Raw genomic sequence first — 21,470 nt, forward strand, 5'->3', positions numbered from 1 at the left:
TCTCAGACTTATCAGAATTAGGCTAGGAGTTAGCAACAAAAAGATATCTGGAAAATTCCCAAGTATTTGGAAATAAATTTTAAGAAAACTCTACAACCCGCAGATTAGAGGAATCAACGAGGAAAACTAGATACTGGTGGCGGTGTACACTTGCAGCAGCAGAGCCTAATAGCAGAAGGGCGGGTCCAGTGCCTGTGATGGTCCCCAAACGATCAGGACCTGGACAGGCACCCCTCCTTTTACTTCTCTGAGCTGGAAATCTCCAGTGAGAAAATGAAGTAAGTGATGATAACCAAGCCACAGGAGGGTCCCAGGCCTGGGCGAGTGGGAAGCCACATGAGAAGACAGGACTGGGAAAGCAAAGGGGCAGGCACATGGCTGGGCTCTGGCCCGGAGCCAGGAAATGCCCACGGGAAAGGAACCACCAGAGGGAGGGAGCCGCTGCTGTGACTGTGGGCAGGCAGGTGGCCACTGGTCCTGGGGACGCTGTCTGGGGCCAGTGTGGCCAGAGCCACAGCCTGTTTCCACAAAACAGACAGGAGCTACTTCTCTAACCTCTCCAGAGCTCAGGGGCCATGAGCTCAAGGCCCAGCAAAGGAGGCTGAGCCAGCTGGTGTCCCATGCATCCCCAGAGCTGACGGGTGGTACAATTCTGGTGGTGGCAGTCTGGGTCTACCACCCGGTACCCTAAGACAACAAAATCACAAAAGCTTGTCTTGCTTTTTAATTGAAAAATCGAACATTTACTTTATTCCTTCAAACACTGAGCCAAGCCTGGGACAACCAACGTGGCCACTCTGCTGGGTTTCTTCCTGCCTACTACAGGCAGCAGCTCTCCAGACCCTGGCTATTTTCTCCTGTACGGTGGACGATGGGCTCTTGGGGTAGGCGCGGGCTCTATGTCCTTGTTCTGAAACACAGGAGCACACTGATGGTGGGGGGCACTCGACTCCAGGAGGGCCCAGTACAAGCAGCCAGACCCCAGACAGTACGGCCAGCGACACTGCGCCACATGGGGAAAGGCACTGGAACCCAGGGTCGGATGCACAGAAGACCAGCTGGAACACCAGGACACTGCCACCCTCCGCCACATCATCCTGCCACTCCTGCCAGCTCCAGGACCTGTCCTGTGGTCAAAGCAACTGCTCTTGCCTCTGGGTGGGCTGACCTGACTCCCTCTTCTCAACCCAAACATACCAGGGCCTATAAGGCACTTGCTGTCCAGGACAAGGGCCAGAGCAAAAGCAAAGTGCTCTTATGGGCTCAAGGCCATGGGTAGACCATAACTACACAGGTAGCGTGTGGTAGGTGACATAATCAGTGACACCAGGATGGATGGAGTGGAGACTCAGCAAGGGGAGGGAGGAGCCTTGTAATCCTATGGGCAGAGGGGACAGCTGTGCAGAGGCCTTGAAGCACACAGGGTGGGTAGGTGGGAGGATAGAGAGCCTGTGTGACTTGGCCCTGTTCCTACCAGGCCCATACACACAAACAGCCTGTGGACCCTCACACCTGGCTTCAGCTTTGGTGCTCCCCAACAGAGGAGGCACCCAGCTCTCCTGGTTGCAGAGCCTGGGACTCACCTGCTGCTCACAGCAGGGGCTTCTGCTTCCGGGCATGCCGGCCATGCCTGGTCCTGAGCACATCAAGGTCATCAAAGGTATCCAAGTGGGAGGGAACAGCACCCTCGCTAGAAACCAGAGCTCCCTGAAATAAGAGCCCAGGCAAGGACAAATAAGAGTGACCCCTACCACAATGGGCAGTGGATGGGGGCACGGAGAAGGGTCTTGAGGGGAAAGCACTAGCCAGTCTTGACCCAAACAGAACAGGCCAGTTTCTTGGATCTGTCCTCACTCAGGACAGGGCACATTGTGAACTGAGCCAGGGCAGCAGGACCTGAGCCAGGGAGGGGCTGCAGCAAGCCTTCCTGGAGCCCACAGGGGGCTTTCTCCCTCACAAAGGCATCGCCAACCCACTTTAAGGAAACCCTTCATGGCCAGCCTTCTGCTCTGAGGCAAGGGCCAGCAGGGACAGTGCTGAGGAACAGGGCTTGGCCCCCCTGGGAAGGGAGCGACCACCTCAGGGGGAAGGGGAAGGCTGCACCTGGAAATCCTGGGGAGGGCATCACTGGAGGCTGCTGCCCACAGGTACCCCTGCAAGGCTGAAGCCCACCCTGGTCAGGCACAAAGGTCTGACACCTGGCAACAGGGGCAGGGGTTTTGGTGTCTGTGGCTCCCTAGGGGCAGCCAGGAGGCCACAACAATGTCCCCAACATTTTGTTTCAAGGTTCTGGTGGGACAAGAAAGAAAAGTATTGCTAACACAGATGAGAAAACGTCCTAAGCAGAAGCCCTGGGTCAGGTGTGTGCCTGTGGTGGGCAGAGCTCAGAGCTGGCCAGCTCAGCTACCACGAGCTCTTCCTAACACCCACCCAGCACTTGGGGGGGGGGGGGACCCTGAGTGGCAGGGCTGAGTTTCTGCAGCGTGGGCCAGCTTTTTCCTCCTGTGGGACATGCAGCCAGTGTCCCTGTGCCACTTCATCAGCCCCAACTTGCCACGCCAGGCAGGAAGGACGTGTAGGCAGGAAAGTGCAGCTGAGCCTGGCACCCTTACCTGGATGGGGACCGTGGTTGCTGGCCTTGCCTGTGTTCTACTGGATGCACAGCCTAACCAGTTGTCCCTGTTTTCAAGGTCCAGCTCACTCAGGAGGTCCTCATCCTCACTCTCAGAGCTGGCTCTTGTGGCCACTGACAGGGTGGTACGGATGCCATGGGGGGCCAGGGTGGCCAGGAGAGCAGGCACTGTGAAGGCTGCCAGGAACCGTGCCTTCAGCAAAAGGTAGGCTGGGTTGTCCTGCAGCTGCCTCCGCACCAGCTCCAACGAGGTCTGCAGTGCCCCAGCTGCCCCACTGGCCACTAGGGAGGAGGCCTTGTGCTCCAAGGCCTTCTTGTGGAGCAGGAGGTTGGACAGTGCTCGTAGGCTGGACAGGGTGGGGGGATGGTAGGGTAGCCTATTCCCCAGTGGGGGCACATGAACCCCTTGCTGTCCCTTTAGCCACTGCCGTGTGGCTGCCTCACTCTCCAGGGAGAGCAGGCTCAGATCCAAGGCCCCCTTCTCGGACCCAGACAATTGTGGCTTCTCTAGACCCAGAGGCCCCCCAGGCTCCAGTGTCCCTCTTGAGCCATTTGTGGGACCAGTGCCAACAGAAGCAGAGAGCTGGCTGGGCTGGGGGGGCTCTGCTTCAGGGCAGTTGGTCTGGGAAGACGTCCTCGGCACTGCAGCCTCCTTGACCACCTGGGCCTCTCCAAGAGCGCCAGGAACATTACCACCGACTTCTAGAGGACTCTGGGATAGGGGGCAAGTTGGGGGAGCTGAGGTGTCAGTCCTGGAAGAGGGGGCTGGCTCTGTGTCCACACTGGCTTGGGGCTGTGAGGGGCAAGCAGGAGCCTCACAGCAGGGTGGTGGGAGCTTCACAGGTAGCCCTGTGGGACCAGGGAGGCCCACCACTGCTGGTACTGGCATAGGGAGCAGCCCCTGGGCTGTGAGCACCCAGGTGACAGGCAAGGGGATGCTGGCTGCCAGGGGGGTCCCACTTCTGTGTGTGCCCAGAGCAGGCGTCAGGTTGAGGGGCTGCATGGGCAGTTGAGTGGGGCTGGGGGCTGCGGGGAAAAAGGGCAGAACCTCAGGTAGGCCCTGCTTCCGGGATGTGGTAGGGGCCTGAGACTGTCCCAGAATGCTCAGAGGGCAGCCCACGGGGACTTGGCCAGGGCTTGGGGCGGGACTGAGAGGCAAGGCTTGTAGGGTGGGGAGTCCCTCGTCCTTGTCTGAAACCCCAGTCTCCTGCCAACAGCCAGACGGGCATGCACTGGCTGCCATGGGGGCCCTAGGCCCAAAGCAGTCTGTACTGGAGACAGGACCTGTGGCTGGGGAACCCTGAGGCTGAGGGGCTGGCAGCACAGGGGGCCCAAGGGTCACAGGGGAGACCAGCAGCTGGGGAGGAAGAGTTGGGCCCTGGGTGGCCCTCCTGGCACGAGCCTCACGGAGCCGCTTCTCCCGAAGCAGCTCTGATACAGTCTTAGGCTTGGGTCGGGGACCGCGTGGGGCCGCCACAGGCACTTGGGGTGAGGTGGAGTTGGCCTGGCAGGACTCCTGTCCTGTGCTCCCTCTGTGGCTGGCACTCTTTGTAGCATTCCGGGTTGGCACATTTGGGAAGGGGCATCCTGTAGAGGGACAGACATCCACAGCTGATGGGAAGCCCCAGGCTCTGGACCTAGGGACATCAAGAGGCCCCTGCAGGGGGCAGCTTTTTCACAGAAGGGATGGGAGTCAGGTTCTAGACCAAGGGCTCCAGCTGCTTACCGCCAGATGTTTCACCTCATAGACCCTCAAACTCCAATGCTCTGACCACAGTACAGGCAGCCCAGCCTGCTTAATAATGAATGGCCCGAGACTAGCCTAAACCCTAAGAATCTTCCAGACCAGGGCTATTTGGCCCCACTGTTCCCCCTCCTGTGACAAAGCACTGTCCCCTCAAAGTCCTAGGACAGGTCCAGAACCAGGTTCTGCTGGCATGGGTGACTGGTGACTGCCATTAGGAACAGCCTTTGCTAGAGGCAACCTCTGGCCTCCTGATTCTCTGCCTGGGCTGCCTCAGGGCAGGCAGGCAAGGACTCCAGCAGCCCTGGGCTTGCCCAGCCAGCTCTTGGCCCCGGGGTGGGATTCAACAGACACCCACCAACAGGGCCACAGGCTGTGCTGCTTGGAGCTGTGGCACCAGTGTGGCAGATGCTGCCTTTCCCACCAAGACAGAGAGAAGTGTGGGGGTGGTACCTGGGGTGCTCTGGGCACAGGAGGGAGCCTGAAAAGGAAAGAGACAGTCAGCCTGCAGGATGTCCTCGCTGGGCTCAGATCACCTCTCCCCACCCAGACGGACCTTTGATACTCTCTAGAGCCTCAGCCCAGCTCTGAACAGAGCTCAGGGGCCGTGACAGTGGCTGACAGCCTGATGCTGGGGCTCCAGGAGCAGGCGCCCCTGCCAGAGCTCATCTGGAGGTTGCCGCAGCGTGGGGTCTGTGGCCTGTGCAGACCATGAAGCCGTACTTGATGTGATACCATTTTGTGGTTCCCAGCCTCCCCAGGAGACAGCTCCAGGGCCAGGTCTCCTGCTAAGCCTGAGTGTTTAGTTTCTGAAGTATGAGGTGCCTGCAGCTCCCAACCTCTGCCTAGGACAGGTGGTGTCCTGGGAGAGGCACAAGGTCCACAACCTGGCATGCCCATCCCGCTTGCACCTGCCTGGGACTCGCCAAGAAGCCTGTCAGGGCTCAGACCCTCACTGTGGGCATGCATAGGTCTCCCTCCCTGGAGGAGCACAGCAGGGAAGGCTGCTCTGGGAGGTGGGCCCCACTCCTCCAAGGGAACTGGACCCTGAGGCTGCTACCTGCAGAAGATGTGGTGGCAGGCCCTGGGTGCCAGACTGGAGTGATGTGGGTGGCTGGGTCTTCCTCTCACGAACAACATCCAGGCAGCCAGCAGTGTCGATCTGCAACAGCTGAGGGACACTGGGGTAAGGGCACGTCCCCTCCCCAGCCCCATAGGGTCCAAGTGCCTAAGTTATTAGTAGGAGGGGCGTGGCCCCGACTGTAGTCCCCACGAGGCTGCCCTCAGGATCAGAATCACAGCCCAAGGTTTGGCTGGAGCCAGCTGGAGGCCACCAGAGCTCCGGGTGCCCTCAGATTGGACTTAGGTTCTCGGGCTGCCCCAGTCCAAGGCTGCCTTCCCTTCCTTCTGGTTAGCCTTTGAGTGTGCACCAGGCCTCCTCCCTCTTGCTCATCCTCCACTTAGACCTGGGGTTCTGGTGCCTATCCCCATTTTACACAAGGGGTTAAATGGAATGACCAGCTGCCCCTTCCATATTTATCTGCTGAAAGCTGTAGACCCCAGAGGACTGTTTCCAAGGACTGGAACTTTAGATAACCCAGACTTCAAGAAGTAAACCCCTGGCAAACTTCAAGTCTCCACCAAAAGAAGAAAGCCAACAGCCTCCTGCTCAGGTGGCTCACCTGAATCAGCAGCGTGAACACTGGGGTGCTGGCCAGCCGGGCGGGCTCTAACTGCATTCTGATGGTGTTAGCTGAGGGCACACAAGGGAAACAGCTCCAGCTACCAAGGTCGCCTTTGGGAGTCCGAGATCTCTCAAGGTGGTAGAGGCAGGGGCAAGGAGAAGCCAGAACCCTGTCCCACACAAGCACCAAGGGACAGAAGCCCTCCCACTACCCAAAGAACCCCACACAGCTGTCCCTTCACATAGCAGGAAGACCAGCAAGGGCAGAAGGAAGGCTGGCCCTGTTTCCTCAAACCTGTGGGGACAGTTGCCTCTGCCCCTCCCAGCAGCCTGACCCCAGGCATGGCCCATTTCTCAGACTCCTGATAGACCACCAGGCACCCTGTCTCCACCCTCAGCCCCCACAGGAGGCTCCCAGTACATGGGTAGTACCTCTAGTGTGCACAGCTGCAGGCCTGGGGGGGACCTGTGCGCAGGGCAGGGCGATATCACCCACCCATGGTGTCACAGCCAACAGAAGTCTACGCTCGAGGAGCCTCCGGTGCAGATTATGTCTCCGGTGCTGCTGTCCATTCTGGAAGGTTCCATGCCTCAGCTGCCATAGGTAAGGCCCAGCCATGCCGTCACCAGGGCCAGGCCCTGGGGGTGAGTCAGGTGGGGACGGCTGCCTCAGCCTCTCCTTCTGCAGGAAGAAGGCACCTGGGCCCCTGGCCAAAAGGGCCACAGTATCCCCAACTCCCTCAATGTATGGTCACAGACAAGAAAGAGACCACTCATACCAGGATGTAAGTGCTTTGGGCCCTCACCAGTGTGCGGTTCTGGACAGCCATACTGGTCCTCAGCACCTTCTGTACTGTCATCAGGGGTACTTTCAGCAGATGCTGTCCACCCTGACCAGGAGAGGAGGCTGGATGTGGGGGCCTGAAGCCTGTGCTGCTATGGACTTCCCTGGGCCAGAGCCTAGCCTGCAGGCCATGGGCGCCACTCCACGCTGGGAAGGTCTGCACAGGACACGTGCAGCCCTCAGCCAGGCCTGGCTCCCAGGAGAGAGGCTGCCAGAAACGGCCCTCGAGGTGAGGGTGTTGCTGTGGGCTGTGCTCCACCCGGGGGCAGCTGGGGCACCACTGCTCTGCACCCAGTGCCCCAACTCTTTTAAAACAGAGGGCGACAAGTCCATGTACGTGACTAGCTGGGCTAGCCTGCACAGGAGATGTCACACAGATGGGGGAAAATGGCTCCTCCCTGTCCCCTAACTTGGATGTAAAGTTTCACAAATGCCTCCCAGTCCAAGTGCCCACTCAGCCATGGCCCTGAAGCAGGTCTCCCCTGGGCTTCTGAAGCAGAGCTGGGAACACTGGAGGCTGCTATTCTCTACAAAGGCTGCTGCACATGGGCAATTCTAACATCAGCCCAAAAAAGAACTTTCTAATGCACAATGAAAGAACATGGTTGGTGGCTAGGCCACAGACCAGGCTGCCACAGTGTCACTGAACACCGGCCTCAGTGGCCACCAAGAGTACAGGGTACCCACTTCTCCCCTTGCATACATCCAGGGATGCACCTAGGGGCCTGGAACCCACCTCAGAGGCTGGCTCCTCCAGGCTTGCTGGGTGAGGGTCTGCCAAGTGTGGGTCTTGGACACCTCTCGGGACGGGGCTGTGGATCCCGGTAGGGGCCTCTCTCTGGTTCAATTCCTGAGGAGCCAAGGCTGTGCTGGAAGCTTCCCTACTGCAACCTTGGGTAGCATCAAACTCCTTAGAAGGGCCAGTGAAGGCAGCAGGGTGTCCTGAGCAGCCCCCAGCCCCTCCCCTCTGCAGCTGGCTGGTGTTCTGCCTGGCAGGGACCCACAGGTCCATGTCTGGCACTGTGTACTTTGGGGACAGTGGCCCTCTGAGGCCCTTCCGGGGTTCCTCTAGCTCTGTCTCTGGGTCCTCGCTGCTGCTGCTGCTACTGCTGCTGCCGCTGCCGCCACCTCCAGTGCTACAGCTGCTGCTGCTATCGGAGCTCCAGCGGACTCTGCGACAGGGCCGCCGTCGCCTCCTCCGGAGACTCTTCTTCTTCTAAGTGGAGGAAAGGGTCACTTGGAGGCCTCTGCTGCCCAGGTTTGAAGGACAGGCCCTCAAACAGGAACACCTCAAGGGGTAGAAAGCAGCTGCTGACCAGGCTGGTCTCCCTCTGCCCCTGGCCTGAAGACAACCCAATGCCAGGGCCCAAAACCAAAGGCCCCTCCCCTCCCCTCCCCCAGGTATTCCAGGTGATGGGGCCTTCTGTCTGACTTTCAGGAAAGCTCCCCAAACAAACAGGTGTCTTACCCCAGCCATGACCTTCCACTTGCTTAGACACTGGGAGCCTGAGCGATGGGGTAGTTCAGAAGCTATTTTCGCCCAGTGACCTACAAAAGCAAAACCACATGGAAACAGCTTCATCCTGATTCTCTCCAAGGACACACTCATCAGCTTGGAAAGAGGGCTTGCTGCCTGCAGGAGCTGAGCCTGGGCTCCTGGGGAAGGGCTTCCTGCACAGCTTCCTAGGCTTGGCAAGGAGCAGACGTCACTTATGTTGGTGCACCTGCAGTTTGGCAGCACCCGAGTCTTGGGGTGATCAGGGAAGTACTGGCAAACATGCAACCAAGAAGGAAAAGTCACCCACACATTCTAAACGTGGGTCTCCCACAATCTGTTATAATCAGGCTCCATGCACACTGGACATTCCAGGGATTTATGCCCCCTTCCAGGTAGTACTGGGTGGGAGGGAAACCAGGAGCCGCTTTTATTGGGCAGTGTGACAACAGGTGACAAGAGTCTTTGTGTTTGGATATCCTTAAGCCTAGCAATTCCTTAACTAGGATACTCTGAGGAGATATTACAAATGTGAAGATTTAGCTAAAAATCACAAAAGAAGTAGTAAGAATTTAAATATCTGTCAGGAAAAGGCTGATTAAATAAGGTATGTTCTGCACTCCAGGGAAATACAATGTAGCCACTGAAGGCAGGAGAGTGGTCAGTGCAATTGCCACAGTGAGCTAAGCAGCAGGTCACAAGACCAGGCAAGGGCTGAGTAGCAGCTGCACAGGGTAAGTGGTGGTGGGCACACGGCAACAGCAGTGCCTCGGGTCTAGGGTGGCTGCCTTACTCTACTTCTAGATTTCCTGTAGTGAATACGCAGTAACTCATAAAAGGGAGCCAGAATGTGGCTCTGTGGCTAAGGGCTTGCCTAGCAGGCATGAGGGGTTTCCATCCCCAGCACCAAAACCAACACAACAAACCCCCCCAAATTTGTAATGGGAGAGACCACCACCATTGTCAAAACAGTAAGAAATGAGGCCAGAGAGCTAATCTCAGGCAGCAGTGAACCATAGGCCTGTAGGATCTGCAAGCCTTCACCATGAGCTCCAGGCTGGCAGGATCTAGAGGAGCGAACACTTCCACAACTCACCAACACCGTATTTTTCTATTAATTCGATTAACTGCTCCTCTTCTTTTGCATTCCATCGCCCCTTTTTCAAACTAAAATGTAATCTTCTGAGATATCTGAAAGGGACATGGAAATAAAGGGACAATTTAGATGCCAAGATACTTTCCACAGCTGTCCAGCTTCTGTAACGATTTCTCAGACATAACACCAAAAGCACAAGAAAAATATAAACAAATTTATCAAAATTTAATAATTTTCTACTTCAAAGAAAGCAGAAAGATAAGCCACAGATTGGGAGATTATCTGCAAATCACGTATCTGATAAGGGGCTTCTATCTGGATTACGTGAAGAACTCTTATAAGTCAATAACACAAAGACAAGTAATTTTAAAGATGGGCAAAAGATTTCAACAAAGATAAGTGCATATATACATGTGTATATCTGGCCCAGAGACATCATGCAAAGATCTCACAGAACTAGCCATAGGAAAATGCAAACCCAAGCCAGCGAGGCAGTACTTCACACCCCTTAGGATGGCTACCATCAGAGAAACAAGAGCTGGTGTGGATGTGGAATACTAGACCCCAGGCTGCGCTGGGAACACATTTTTAAAAATAGTATGGCAGTTCCTCAAAAGGCTGAACACAGTTACTACTTGATCCGGCAATTCCACCCTCAGGATATGGCCAAAAGAAATTGACATTTGTGGGGGCTGGGTTTGAAGCTCACTGGTGGAGAGCTCGCCTAACACATGTGAGGCACTGGGTTTAATCCTCAGGACCACATAAAAATAAATAAATAAAATAAAGGTATTATGTCCATCTACAACAAAATGTTTTTAAAAATTGGACATTTTTGGATAAAGTGGATATTTTATGAGGATATGTACACATAAATATATGCAGCTGGGGATGCAGCTCAGAAGTGCTTGCCTAGCATGCGTGAAACCCTGGATTCCATCCCCTGTACTGCCCCCCAATATGCCAAATAAAACAAACCAAACAAACACTCTACACCAATGTTCTGAGTGTTTCCAAGGTTCACATGTGCATCAGAATTTACAGAAATGCAGTACATAGCTGAATTTCCTTCCATTTAAGGCTAAGTAGTCTTCCACTGCATGCATATGGCACATTTTGTTTTAACCACTTTGGGAACAATGCTTCTTCAAATACAGCTGTCAAAGTATATGAATTCCTGCTTCCAATTGTTTCGGGTTTTGTATCTATTGATTAGTTTGGGTATGTTATGGTTTGGATGTGAGGTGTTCCCCAAAAGCTTATGTGTGAGACAATGCAAGGTTTAAAAGGGTTTAGAAGGAAATGATTCGGTTATGAGTCTTAACCCAATCACTGAATCAATCCCTGTTGGGATTAACTGAGTGGGGGCTGGAGGTGGATAGGTGGGGCTGCGGGAGGTGGGTCCCTGGGAGCGTGGCCTTTGGGGTGGGTATCTATTTTGTATCTGGTGAGTGGAGTTTCTGCTGTCTGGTCATCACATGAGCCACCTTCCTCCACTGTACTCTTCTGTCACAATGTTCTGCCTTACCTAGAGCCCTGAGGAATGGAGCAAGCTTTCTACGGACAGAGACCTCTGAAACTGTGAGCCCCCAAATAAACTTGTTTTCCCCTAGAATTGTTCTGATTGGGTTTTTTAGTCACTACAGCAAAAAAGCTGACTGAACAGGGTAGAACCCTGCTCACCATGGAGGAGCTGCCGGGTTTTGCACCACCCCAAGTCCCCACCAGACCCAAGGGCTCCAACTCTTCTGCATCTTCACCAGTACTTTTTTTTTTTTTCCCCTTTTCTTCTTAGCAGTACTGAGGATTGAACTCATGGGTGCTCTATCACTGAACTAATCCTCAGCCCTTTTTAAATTTTTTATTTTGAGACACGGTAGTTGCTAAGTTGCTGAGGCTTGCCTTAACTCACCGTCCTCCTACCTCAGTCTCCCTACTAGCTAGGATTACAGGTTGAATGTCACCACACCCACCTTTCTTTAAAAAAAAATAAAAAATAACGTTCACCCTACTGGGTGTGAAGTGGTATCTCATTATGGTGCTGACTGCTTTGGTAATGAATAGTGATGATGGCTTCTTTTCATGTGTTTATTGGCCACCTGTGTGCATTCTTTGGAGCTGTGCCTGTTTCTGACCCAGGCTCAGTGTTGTCACTGAGGTTGCTGGAGTGATGAGACTGTCAAAAGTCCTGTGGTGGTGCCACATAGCTCAATGAGTACAATAAAGACTGCTAGCCTCCACACTTCAAAAGAGTGAGTTGTGAGGTTCGGGAACTGCATCTCAATGAGCTACTAAACAGATGAGGGAAGAAAGGAGCAGGCTGCAGTAGCTGCCTGGAGCCTCGCCCACCTGCTTTCTGGGGCAGGAGATCTACCAACCAGGAGCTGCCAAGTGAAGCCAGCATCGTACTCCTGGTTGACTAGTAGTACAAATGTCTTCTAAGTCTGGGTTGTAAAAAAATATTTTATCCATGCCAGGGCACACCTATAATCCCAGTGACTCAGGCAGTGGAGGCAGGAGAATTGCAAATTTGAGACCTGCCTCAGCAATTTAGTGAGACCCTGTCTCAAAATAAAAAACAAAAAGGGCTGAGGGTGTTGCTCAGTGAGAGAGCCCCAGCACAAAAAAAAAAAAAGCAAAGCTTATTCTGGTATGCAGAGATTCTTAGGCCACACCCTCCTCATTGACAGCATAGCATTCCTGGGTCAGCCATCTGGCCTGCCCTGTAGCCTAAGGAGAGTGACCCAAACAAGCCCTTCCTCACCTGGGTGCTATGCAACTCACCGATCTCTGCACTGGGCATCGCTCCTACCTGGCACCTCTTCCCGGATTTTAAACCAATCCTGCTCCCCATATTTGGCAACAGCTTGAAGCAATTTCTATAGGAAGGGAAAGGCAGACAAATGATACCTTCTGGTTACAGCTGTAACCTGACTATCCAGAGCCTGTCAGGCTCAGATGCGAATGCCAAGCATAGCGGCCACTCAGGAGAGCCAGGGGAACTCCGCTGAAGACAACTTTCCTCAGGCTCACAAACTTACAGCATCTTCCTCTGGGGCCCAGAACCCCTTTTTCAGGCTGGGATCCAAGCTCTTGGTCCACCGATAAATCAGCTGCATGGAGTCTCTGCCCTCCATGTAGTAGACAACTATGGATAGAGGGTTTGTGGGGCTGAGAGGCCTGGCATCCAAATGGGCACACAGAAGTCACTCTGACCCTTAAGGATCCTGTTGTGCAGTACTTGGGGCGACCAGCCATTGTTTTCCCTCCAAACTCTCACAAGCACAGAGGTGAACTGCCCCAGCAAGTCCCTTTCCTGCCTACGTGGGGCCTCAGACTATTAGGGCATATGGCACACTCACTTCTGCGATAGGGAATGTGGCTCCCAACACGCATCTCCTGCACCAGCTGGGTGAGCATGCGGTCCTCCTCCTCTGTCCACTCCTTGCGCTTCAGGGCTTTGTTGTGCTCCTGGAATTTCTGCAGGCACTGGAAGGCACTGCGGCTGGTCTTCCCAAAGCCAAACAAAGCACAGAGGTGTTACTGGGCTTTGCCCTGCACATGAAAGGATGTCCAGAGTGCCATGGGGCACGTGCTTCTGTGAACCAGCATTCTCCTCTTCTAGCTCCTACAGGTAGCTCCTAGGTAGCGACACCAGACCCGCTACCCAGGACCAGGAAAACATCAGCCTCCTGGAAGAGGGCTCCACCATTTATACTGAGTCAATGGCTACTTCAAACAATACCTAAACCACCCTGTCAACTCCCACACTTGATGGAAGGGAGCACCCAGCTTGGAAGGAGTAGAGCTACCCTGTGCCTCACAGATCTATAAGCCTGTTGCTGGTACCCTCTAGCTCTTGATTTCCAAGATGGGCACTGCTGGGATGGTGCTTGGTGTGGCATCCACAGCTCCAGACACCAAGAGGGAGAATCCGGCAAACAAACCCTTAGCTACACAACTGATGCTTATCTCCTGGTGGGAAACTGGCCTTCTATGGACAGGTTCCCATAACATGAACCCTCTTCTTCAAAGCAAGCTCTTGAGCAGAGGACTCCTGGGGCTGGATGGCAGTGCTTAGCCCTGAAGTCTGCTTCCGAGCTTTCCTCTCAAACACTTCTGAGGCTGCTGTGAGGCGTGAGCCCAGAGGTGCCCTCGCTGCAGTGCTGGCATGCCTCTGTGCTGGGTTGCTGCACAGCCAACCTCTTGATGTGGGCCTTGCTAATACTGTCCTCCCAAACCTGGTCTGCTGTGTGCATGGGTACACACTGACCAAGGCAAGACTGTGCCCTTTCTTCAGCTGTCTGAAAGTAAGACACTCAGTCCCAAACTTGCCTGACTGGCCCTCAGAGTGGAAAATGCGTTTTTTGTTGTTGTTGTTGTTGTTTTGTTTTGTGGGAGGAGTACTGGGGATCAAACTCAGAGGTGCTCTACAAATGAGCTACATCTCAGCACCCCCACACACACCACTCTGCTTCTTTAAATTGAGACAGGGTCTCACTAAGGTGCTGAGGCTGGCCTTGAAATTGTGATCTTCCTGCTCAGCCTCCTGAGTCACTGGGATTATAGGCATGAGCCATTGTGCCCAATTCAAGAAATGTTTTTAATTTGTAAACATTTTGGGCAGCCACAGTGGTGCACACCTATAAATCCTGGCTACTCAGGAGGCTGAGGAAGGAAGACTGCAGGTGGACAGCAGGGCTAGGGTATGGCTCACTTTCTCTCTCACACAAACACACAGGTTTTGGCAAGTCTAGCTATCTGTGACAGCCATGTGCTCTGCCATAAGAAGGGATCACTAGAGCTGGGGCTCAGCGGCAGAGCACCTGCTGCACACATGTGAGGCACTGGTTCCATCCTCAGCACCACATAAAAACAAACAAAGAAACAAATGAAATGAAATTGTGTTCATCTACAACCAAAAATATCTTTTAAAAAAGTGATAACTTTTAAAAATAAGATTTTTCAGAGCACATTACTGGATCATAAACAAAAAACATAACCGGAACAACAAGCACAGCGAGGACTTCAGAGACCTATTTAAAAATGAAAAACCAAAGTCTAGAAAAACCTGGGTTCCAAGAAACAACAAGAACTGAAACTAAAGATTCTCTAGAAATCCACAAAAAGGACATTCTGCACCAGGCTGCTCTCAGAACTGTGGCCTTTCTTCAGCTGTCTACCTCACCTGGGAGAGCAGAAAAACAGTCTAAGAACTCAAAAGAAACTAGAAAATACCAACAAAATAAGCTTCACAGAAGGCTGACGGAGGAGAAAGCCTGGAGCACAGCTGCTCACTGCGGCAGAGATTGCAGTCAGGGCCTGCAGCAGGATCCGAGCACTGAGGCCCTTGGAGGCCAATCGGGCCGTGGTGTGGGAATGAATTCATGTCTTGCTCCTTACCCCCAGCTCCTCTGCAACTAAGTGCCACTCCAGGTGGCCATGCGTAGCTGCGATGGCCCTCAGCTGCTCCACCTCCTCGACACTCCACTCCTGCTTGTTGATGCTTGGATGCTCAGAGCTCTGCCAAAACTTCCGGATCTCCTCTGCACTGCGGCCTCCTTCAAACTGTGCCAACAAGAAAGAGTCTATTGGGGTTACCAACTCCAAGCACACTCAGACACAGCACTGGACTGAGCTGTTACTCTGCCTGTCAGCCACTCCTGTGGGCAGAAATAAGTGGAATCTATCCAGCTCACAAGGCCTTGCCCAGCGAAAAAGCAGAGACAGGTTCACATGCAAAGCTGGGAACCTTAGAAACTTCCACTTCAGAAGAGCTGCCTCACACCAGTGGCGAGGGGCCTACGAAGCTGCTTGCTCCTCTCAACTGCTAGATGTGCCTTTGACTTGAGGGGATAAGAGGCCAGGGAAAGTGTGGCCTGCCTACCTAAATGTGACCCACATCCAGCTGCCAGAGTCCAACTCACATGGATATTGGAAATCTTCTCCCAATCGTGGTTGTCCAGCCTGTTCCCCAGCAAGGCCTCCTCTGGAAGCTGGCTGAAGGAGGGACAGGGTGTTAGGTTCATACCTGGCCTGCTGGTTCTCCCCGGAGCCCTGGAAGGCCCTGGCTCACTTGATGTCCTGGATCTCCTTCTCTGCCTCCCTAACCTGCTTCTCCAGGGCCTGCTGCTCTGACTCACTGGAGACCCGGCTCTGCTTCTGGCGCAAGTACTCGAGCCTGAAAGGCAAAATGGAAGCAGGCTGTGGATGGTGCCATGCTCCTGGGGGCCAGGGACTGGCTCTCGGAGTGCCCTTTCTCCTGCCTCAGCTTTGCACCCCCTCTGGGGTGTGCCTACAGTCAGAACAGTATCGTCCAGGGCAAGAGCTGCCATGTGTTTGTGGAAACAGGTGGTAGCTACCTGCTGCCAGTGCCTCAGAGCCTGGACGACCATGCAAACCTGGGTGCACAAGATGCAGACAGCTGGAGACATCCTGATTCAGGCCAGGAAGGGAAGAACTGGCTATCTCACAGCCTCAAGAAGGACTTGATGTGTGTTGCTGCCACAAACCCTCACCATATACAATCCATGAGGGGGCTGGTGAACACTCGGAAACCCCTGGTCTGGCCCAGGGCTCCTGGTGCCAAATGCCATCTGCTCCATCAAAAAGACACCATCCTCCCTCCTCCATGCAATAGGTGTACACAGGCACTGGGAACCTGGGGCTAAGGGACCGTCAGTCCAGATCAGATCCTGTGATTCCTCCTCTGGCACTGCCAGAGGATCTGCTGGTGCCCCAGCTCTGGCAGGAACTTGTACCTCCAACCTAATTATCAAAGCAGCAGCACCCTTTGAGCATGCACAGCCAGGTGGCACTTTGTGATACCCTGTGGCCATGTGACACTCCCACCAGCAGACCTAGAGAGCAGGCTTCATGCATGAGGGAAACAGAGGCCCAGAGAAGAAACTGCCTGAGCCAGCAATGTCTGTGGCTACCTCCTCCAGAGGAGGGTAAAGCTCAAGCACCAGCATCTCTCTGGGGATGGTAGGGCTGTGGCAGAGTGAGGAAACATGCATGCTGGACCTTGCCGAGCCCATATGGCTACCCAGGTTTCCCACTGCAAGAAAAGCTGTGCTGACCTATGCCTTTCCCACTTACTTCAGTAACTTGGGCTGAAGCAGGCGCTGTAGGCGGTCACTCACCACTGACTTTCGGAGCAAAGCTTTCTCCCAGTGCTTCCCTGCAGAGGAGCAACACCATAGCAGTCTCCACACTCCCCAGGACCCAATGCAACCCTGGGCATCACTACGGGTCCCACCTCCAGAGGAGGAAGCTGTGCTGAGGTTCTGTGGATGCCAGTTAGGCAGTGAGATGCAACCCAGATGCCGGCCCCTCTTGTCTAGCAAAGGACCTCACCTGAGCCCTACCCCAAGTTCACAGCAGGGTCTGACAGGGCTGACCATTCCCAGCCAGGGCAGGATTAGTGGGGTTTGGGGTGGTCCCCATCTGCCCCTGTGACAGGTTTTTTTTGAAAAGAACCCACCCAGCAAGAGAAAGGCAAGAGGTCAAGTGGCCAGTCCCAGTGATCAAAGCCTGAGGGAGCACATAAGGCCACAGGACAAATAGGCCTAGGAGAGGCAGGGCCATGGGAAAGGCCTCCTGGGTCCCCACACTCAGAGGACTGGCTGGGCTGGGCTCTTACACTTGGTCACCAGGAGCTCCTCGAAAGCCTTGATTCCCTGAGCAGCCTTCTCTCGTGTCTCTTCATTGGCAGGAGGCCCCTGTCAGAGCGCATGGTGTCACCATGTGGCAGACCAGGCTGCATTCACCTGCAGGGTCTAGCACGCACCTCCAGGGCCCAGGCTGGGACTCAAGCCATTTCCTCCCAGCCTGCTCATGTGCCTGCTCACATGTAGACCAGACACTAGACCTCTGCAGCCAGAGCCGACAGCTGGGTATGAGCCAACTGGCACAGCGGGGGACTCAGTGACTCCATGAGGGCTGACAAGGAGCCCAGGCCTGCTAAGAGCAACACTGGGACCTCCACATGGAAGACTTCCTAATTGCCCATGGTGCCACCTCAGGGAAATAGGCCCCTGATGGTTTGCCTACTCAAGAAGGAGACCTTGACTTTCATAAGATAAAGCAAAGTTTTGAGGAAGTTGGATCACGTCATCCTGAAGGGCCAAAGGGAACTTAAGACCACTCAAAGCAGACTGTGGAGATGAGAGCCCCTCCCCATAAGGTGCTGAGCCCTGCCAACAAGAAGCAGGGCCTCACTCACTCACCACTCCAGTGACCCTGTCTTTGAAGTACGGTTTCATGAAGTGACCGATGTACATGTTTGGGGGTAGACTCTTGCCGTCCTTCACCCTGGGGCCTCTGGACCCAGCCAGATCCCATAGGATCTCCTCCTGGAACATAAACAAGGCCAACTGCAGGCCATTTGGGGACAAACAGGGGAGGTGGCTGGGGAGCAGACCAACCAAAACCCTGTCCTAGGAGCATCGTTGTGCAGACTCTCAGGATCAGGGGGGTCAGCATGCATGGGCAACCCTACCTGTTGCTCCCTGTTCTGGGCCAAAAGCAAGCTGACCTCTGCCAGCTTCTCTTGGATGACCTCCTGATAGACCATGTTCAGCTGTAAACAAGTTTCAGGGTCTTCAGGGAGGGTTTTATCCTTGGGGTCTTCCTCATCATTGCTGGCCTCACCCCACCTTTCTTCTTCCTAGTTAGGAGCCAGAAACAGGAAATGAAGAAATAGGATATAGGGGTATTTCCCCTCCCCACAGCCCTGGACACAAACCCACATTCCAGCTACTGGACACCTGGGACATGGAGACAACTCCAGTGCAACAGCACCAAATGTGGACCCAAGAGGTGACTCAGGTGAGTGGCAGGGCATGTCTGTGGGAGTCCCCAACCACTATTCCTGATCCACAACAAAGGGAGATCCAATTGTTTGAAGTAGGGCCAGTGTGAGAAAATAAGTAGCTTCCAATTACTAAAAGAAAGGTTCCTGTGAACACTGAACTTCACGCTAGCTCATGTTGCTTCTCTCTCTGTACCACCTGCTACAGGTTATGAGGAGGAAATTGTCTGCAGAGCATCACAGCCCAGAGCTGGAGACACCAATGCACCCACCAGAGGGCGACGGTCCAAAGCCCTCAGGACTGTGTCCTCTGCCTGAGGAGGGCCAATACAGCCCTCAAACATACAAGAGGACTTTACCTATGAACCTGAGAAAATAAGCAAATTGCAATAATTTCCTAAAGTAAAACTCAAAATAAACACAAAATGATTAATAACAACTGACAAACCTAGGTGTTTACTAGGCGCTGTTCTAGATGCTCATCTTTGCTCAAGCAACCCCATTATTCAGATTGGTAAACTAAGACAAAGACAAACTGAGGAGGCAGTCAGGTGCATGATGTGGAGAAACAAAGTTAGCATTTTATCTCCTTTGTTATTTTCTCCCTTTCAGCGTCTATATCTATGACTTCTGCCTGCTCCACAATACATTATGAGGTATTAAAAACCAACAACGCTTGTAATCCCAGCAGCTCAGGAAAAAGGCTGAAGGCACAGCCACTAAGCTTTTAACAGTGGCTGTTTCTGGGGACAATTTTTAATTTTAACAACAAATACTCTCTGATGTTTTGTTTTCATAACATGCACTAATTTTACAATGCAAAAAAAAAAAAAAAGGGCAAGTAGCAATTACCAGGATTGGGGGCTCAACAGCTTCCAAGTCTTCACTGGGCAGTGAATCTGTTGGAAACAAATACACTGTACTGGAGGGTGATGATGGAAATGATGGGAACGGAAAGTGGTCCCTCTAGAGGACTGTGGGAGAGCCCATAGAAGAGATCCTGGATGTCTGTGCAACAGTCAGCTCTGGGCCCACCCTCTCTTCTCAGGACAGCATGCTTACCCAGAGGGCCCTAGAGCCCAAGGCCAGAGGGCAGCAAAGATGGGGTACCAGCAGGCCCATGGGCTAGTTAGCAACAAAGGACTGGGATTAACTCTCTGGCTGGGGAAAAGGCAGAGGCTATTTTGGGCAGGAAATAGGACCTGGTTATGCAGCATGAGGCTGAAAAGAACCCGGAGGGTGCACACGCTTTCAGCCACACTCTAGGATGGCTAGGCTTACCTGCATCGGAATCCGAATCAAGACTTGATTCTGAAACCTCCACATGGATGTTGGAGGAGCTGGGATCCAAAATCCTTTCCAGCTCCTTTATCTCCTTTGTTATTTTCTCCCTTTCAGCATCTACATCCATGACTTCTGCCTGCTCCACAATACATTATGAGGTGTTAAAAACCAACAACACTTGTAATCCCAGCGGCTCAGGAAGCTGAATCAGGAAGATCACAAGTTCAAAGCCAGCCTCAGCAACTTAGTGAGGCACTAAGCAACTCAATGAGACCCTGTATCTAAGTAAAATACACACACACAAAGGTGGGGGGGGCAGGGGCTAGAGATATGTCTCAGTGGTTAAGTGCCCCTGAGTTAAATCCATGGTACCAAAAAAAAAAAAAACACCAAACCCCCAAACAACCATCAAAGTGCCAGGACCCATCCTTCTTCAGACACATACTTACTGGGGATGGCAGAATCCTGCCCTGGATTCCCCAGAGGGAAGGCCCAGCCTAGGGAACCCCAGAGCTGCAACCTTCTGCATCCCCAAGAACTCCTGCTCTTTGCTCTATCAGGGGCCAACATCCTATCAATGTCCCCCTGCCAGCTAAGGCTAGAAGCAGTACCAGCAGTGGATGGACAGACTACCTGCATGGTTTCTGCTCCTAGGTCCAACCATAAGGAAAATGGTCACCTAGTATAGAAAGTGCAGGGCCATGTCACCAGCAGCCTAAGACCAGATGCTCAGCTCCCGTGAAATATGAACCTATGACCAGAGCTGCAGGGCTGGGCACATAAGGCACTAAACAAATGGTCACTGAAACAAGGTGAACTAGGCTACTGCCATTAACAGGCCCGGAAAGCAGGCTCCCAGAGGCAAGGCTTTGCCCATTTCCTGCCCTATCTCCAGCCTTGGAATAGCAGGTGATAGTGTTGACACTGAACCAGTTATCTGCTGAAGCACAGGGAACTTTTTCTGTGCAGGGAACACTGGTGAGTAAAGTCTGGAGGGAGAAGGAAGCTGGGAAGAGAGAAGGGTGGGAGAATAAAACATTGGCAGAGAATATTCTAGAAAACATAAGCACACACCCAGAATCAAAAACAAAGAGAAAAACCTTCCCAGCCCTTGGCATGGCTTCTCCCTGATGAGAACTGACGGGGTCCTGCCCTGCAGTAAAAGAGAGTATGTGCCAGTGGGGGCCCTTTGGCTGAATCGCTCCTGCTAAGGCACCTCGTTTAAACCTGGAATTCAACTCAGCGAGAAGCCAACCAGATCTGCAGCACACACTGGCCAGGCAGTGTTCTTCTGGAAGCCCGGCCCTAAAGGGAAAGGCAACTTGTGCTGCACAGAGAGCGCCACTTCTCATCCCGCTCGCTCCCACGCTGCTCAGGCCGAGCAGAAAGGAGGTCGAGGCCACAAGTTCCTGCGTCAGGAGCCACCGGCCTTCCCTGCTGTCTGTCCTCTCTCCCTTCAAAGCGCAGAACCTCACAGACTCCCCAGAAGACGGCGGGCACTGGACAGCCCACTCAGCCCCAGCTGCTCCCCGGGGCCACGAGTCCCCTTGGGGCGGGACTGATAAACCCCAGGAAGCCGCAGAAGCACGGGCTCGGAGACACTTCGGCCCTGCGCCGGGGCGAGGGGCCGGGGAGGCCAGCCGGTCCCGGGCCGACGCGCGCTCGGCGCCCACGCGGCCTCGCCGGGCCGCCCCGCCCCCTCCTGGACTCGGCCGTCCTCTCCTGAAGACAGCGCGACTTCCGCCGGGCGGCCCCGACCCCGCCGCCCGCCCTCCCCTTGCTTGCGCCTCACCTGCCTTCACGGCCGCACGGTCTCCCAAGCGACCGAAGACACCGAGCTTCCTGCGGTCGCGGAAGTGGAGCGCCGCGCACCGGA

The 21,470-nt window shown here is 54.0% G+C and overlaps 1 protein-coding gene across 12 annotated transcripts; it reads right to left on the reverse strand.

Annotated features, from left to right (window-relative positions):
- Positions 1–748: 748 nt before the first annotated feature.
- Snapc4 (small nuclear RNA activating complex polypeptide 4) lies at positions 749–21,461 on the reverse strand. 12 transcript variants are annotated; one of them, XM_071601161.1, is made up of 24 exons: positions 21,387–21,461; positions 19,592–19,796; positions 19,163–19,227; positions 17,999–18,166; positions 17,727–17,852; positions 17,141–17,219; positions 16,597–16,678; positions 15,572–15,676; positions 15,423–15,495; positions 14,899–15,063; positions 12,858–13,005; positions 12,537–12,643; positions 12,280–12,374; positions 9,496–9,590; positions 8,373–8,452; positions 7,641–8,120; positions 6,840–6,950; positions 6,493–6,742; positions 6,059–6,129; positions 5,434–5,547; positions 4,830–4,857; positions 2,613–4,219; positions 1,584–1,707; positions 749–910 (listed from the first exon to the last, which is right to left on the reverse strand). In XM_071601161.1, the coding sequence occupies exons 2-23, from the start codon at positions 19,719–19,721 to the stop codon at positions 1,591–1,593; spliced, it is 4,296 nt and encodes a 1,431-aa protein (XP_071457262.1). In that variant the 5' UTR covers positions 19,722–19,796; positions 21,387–21,461; the 3' UTR covers positions 749–910; positions 1,584–1,590. The 12 variants fall into 12 exon arrangements, with proteins under 12 accessions (XP_071457262.1, XP_071457263.1, XP_071457258.1 ...); XM_071601162.1 differs by having other exon boundaries at positions 749–1,127; XM_071601157.1 differs by lacking the exon at positions 749–910 and having other exon boundaries at positions 1,613–4,219; positions 19,592–19,730.
- Positions 21,462–21,470: the final 9 nt, after the last annotated feature.

Source organism: Marmota flaviventris, chromosome 13, assembly GCF_047511675.1.
Source record: "Marmota flaviventris isolate mMarFla1 chromosome 13, mMarFla1.hap1, whole genome shotgun sequence".
NCBI lineage: Eukaryota > Metazoa > Chordata > Mammalia > Rodentia > Sciuridae > Marmota > Marmota flaviventris.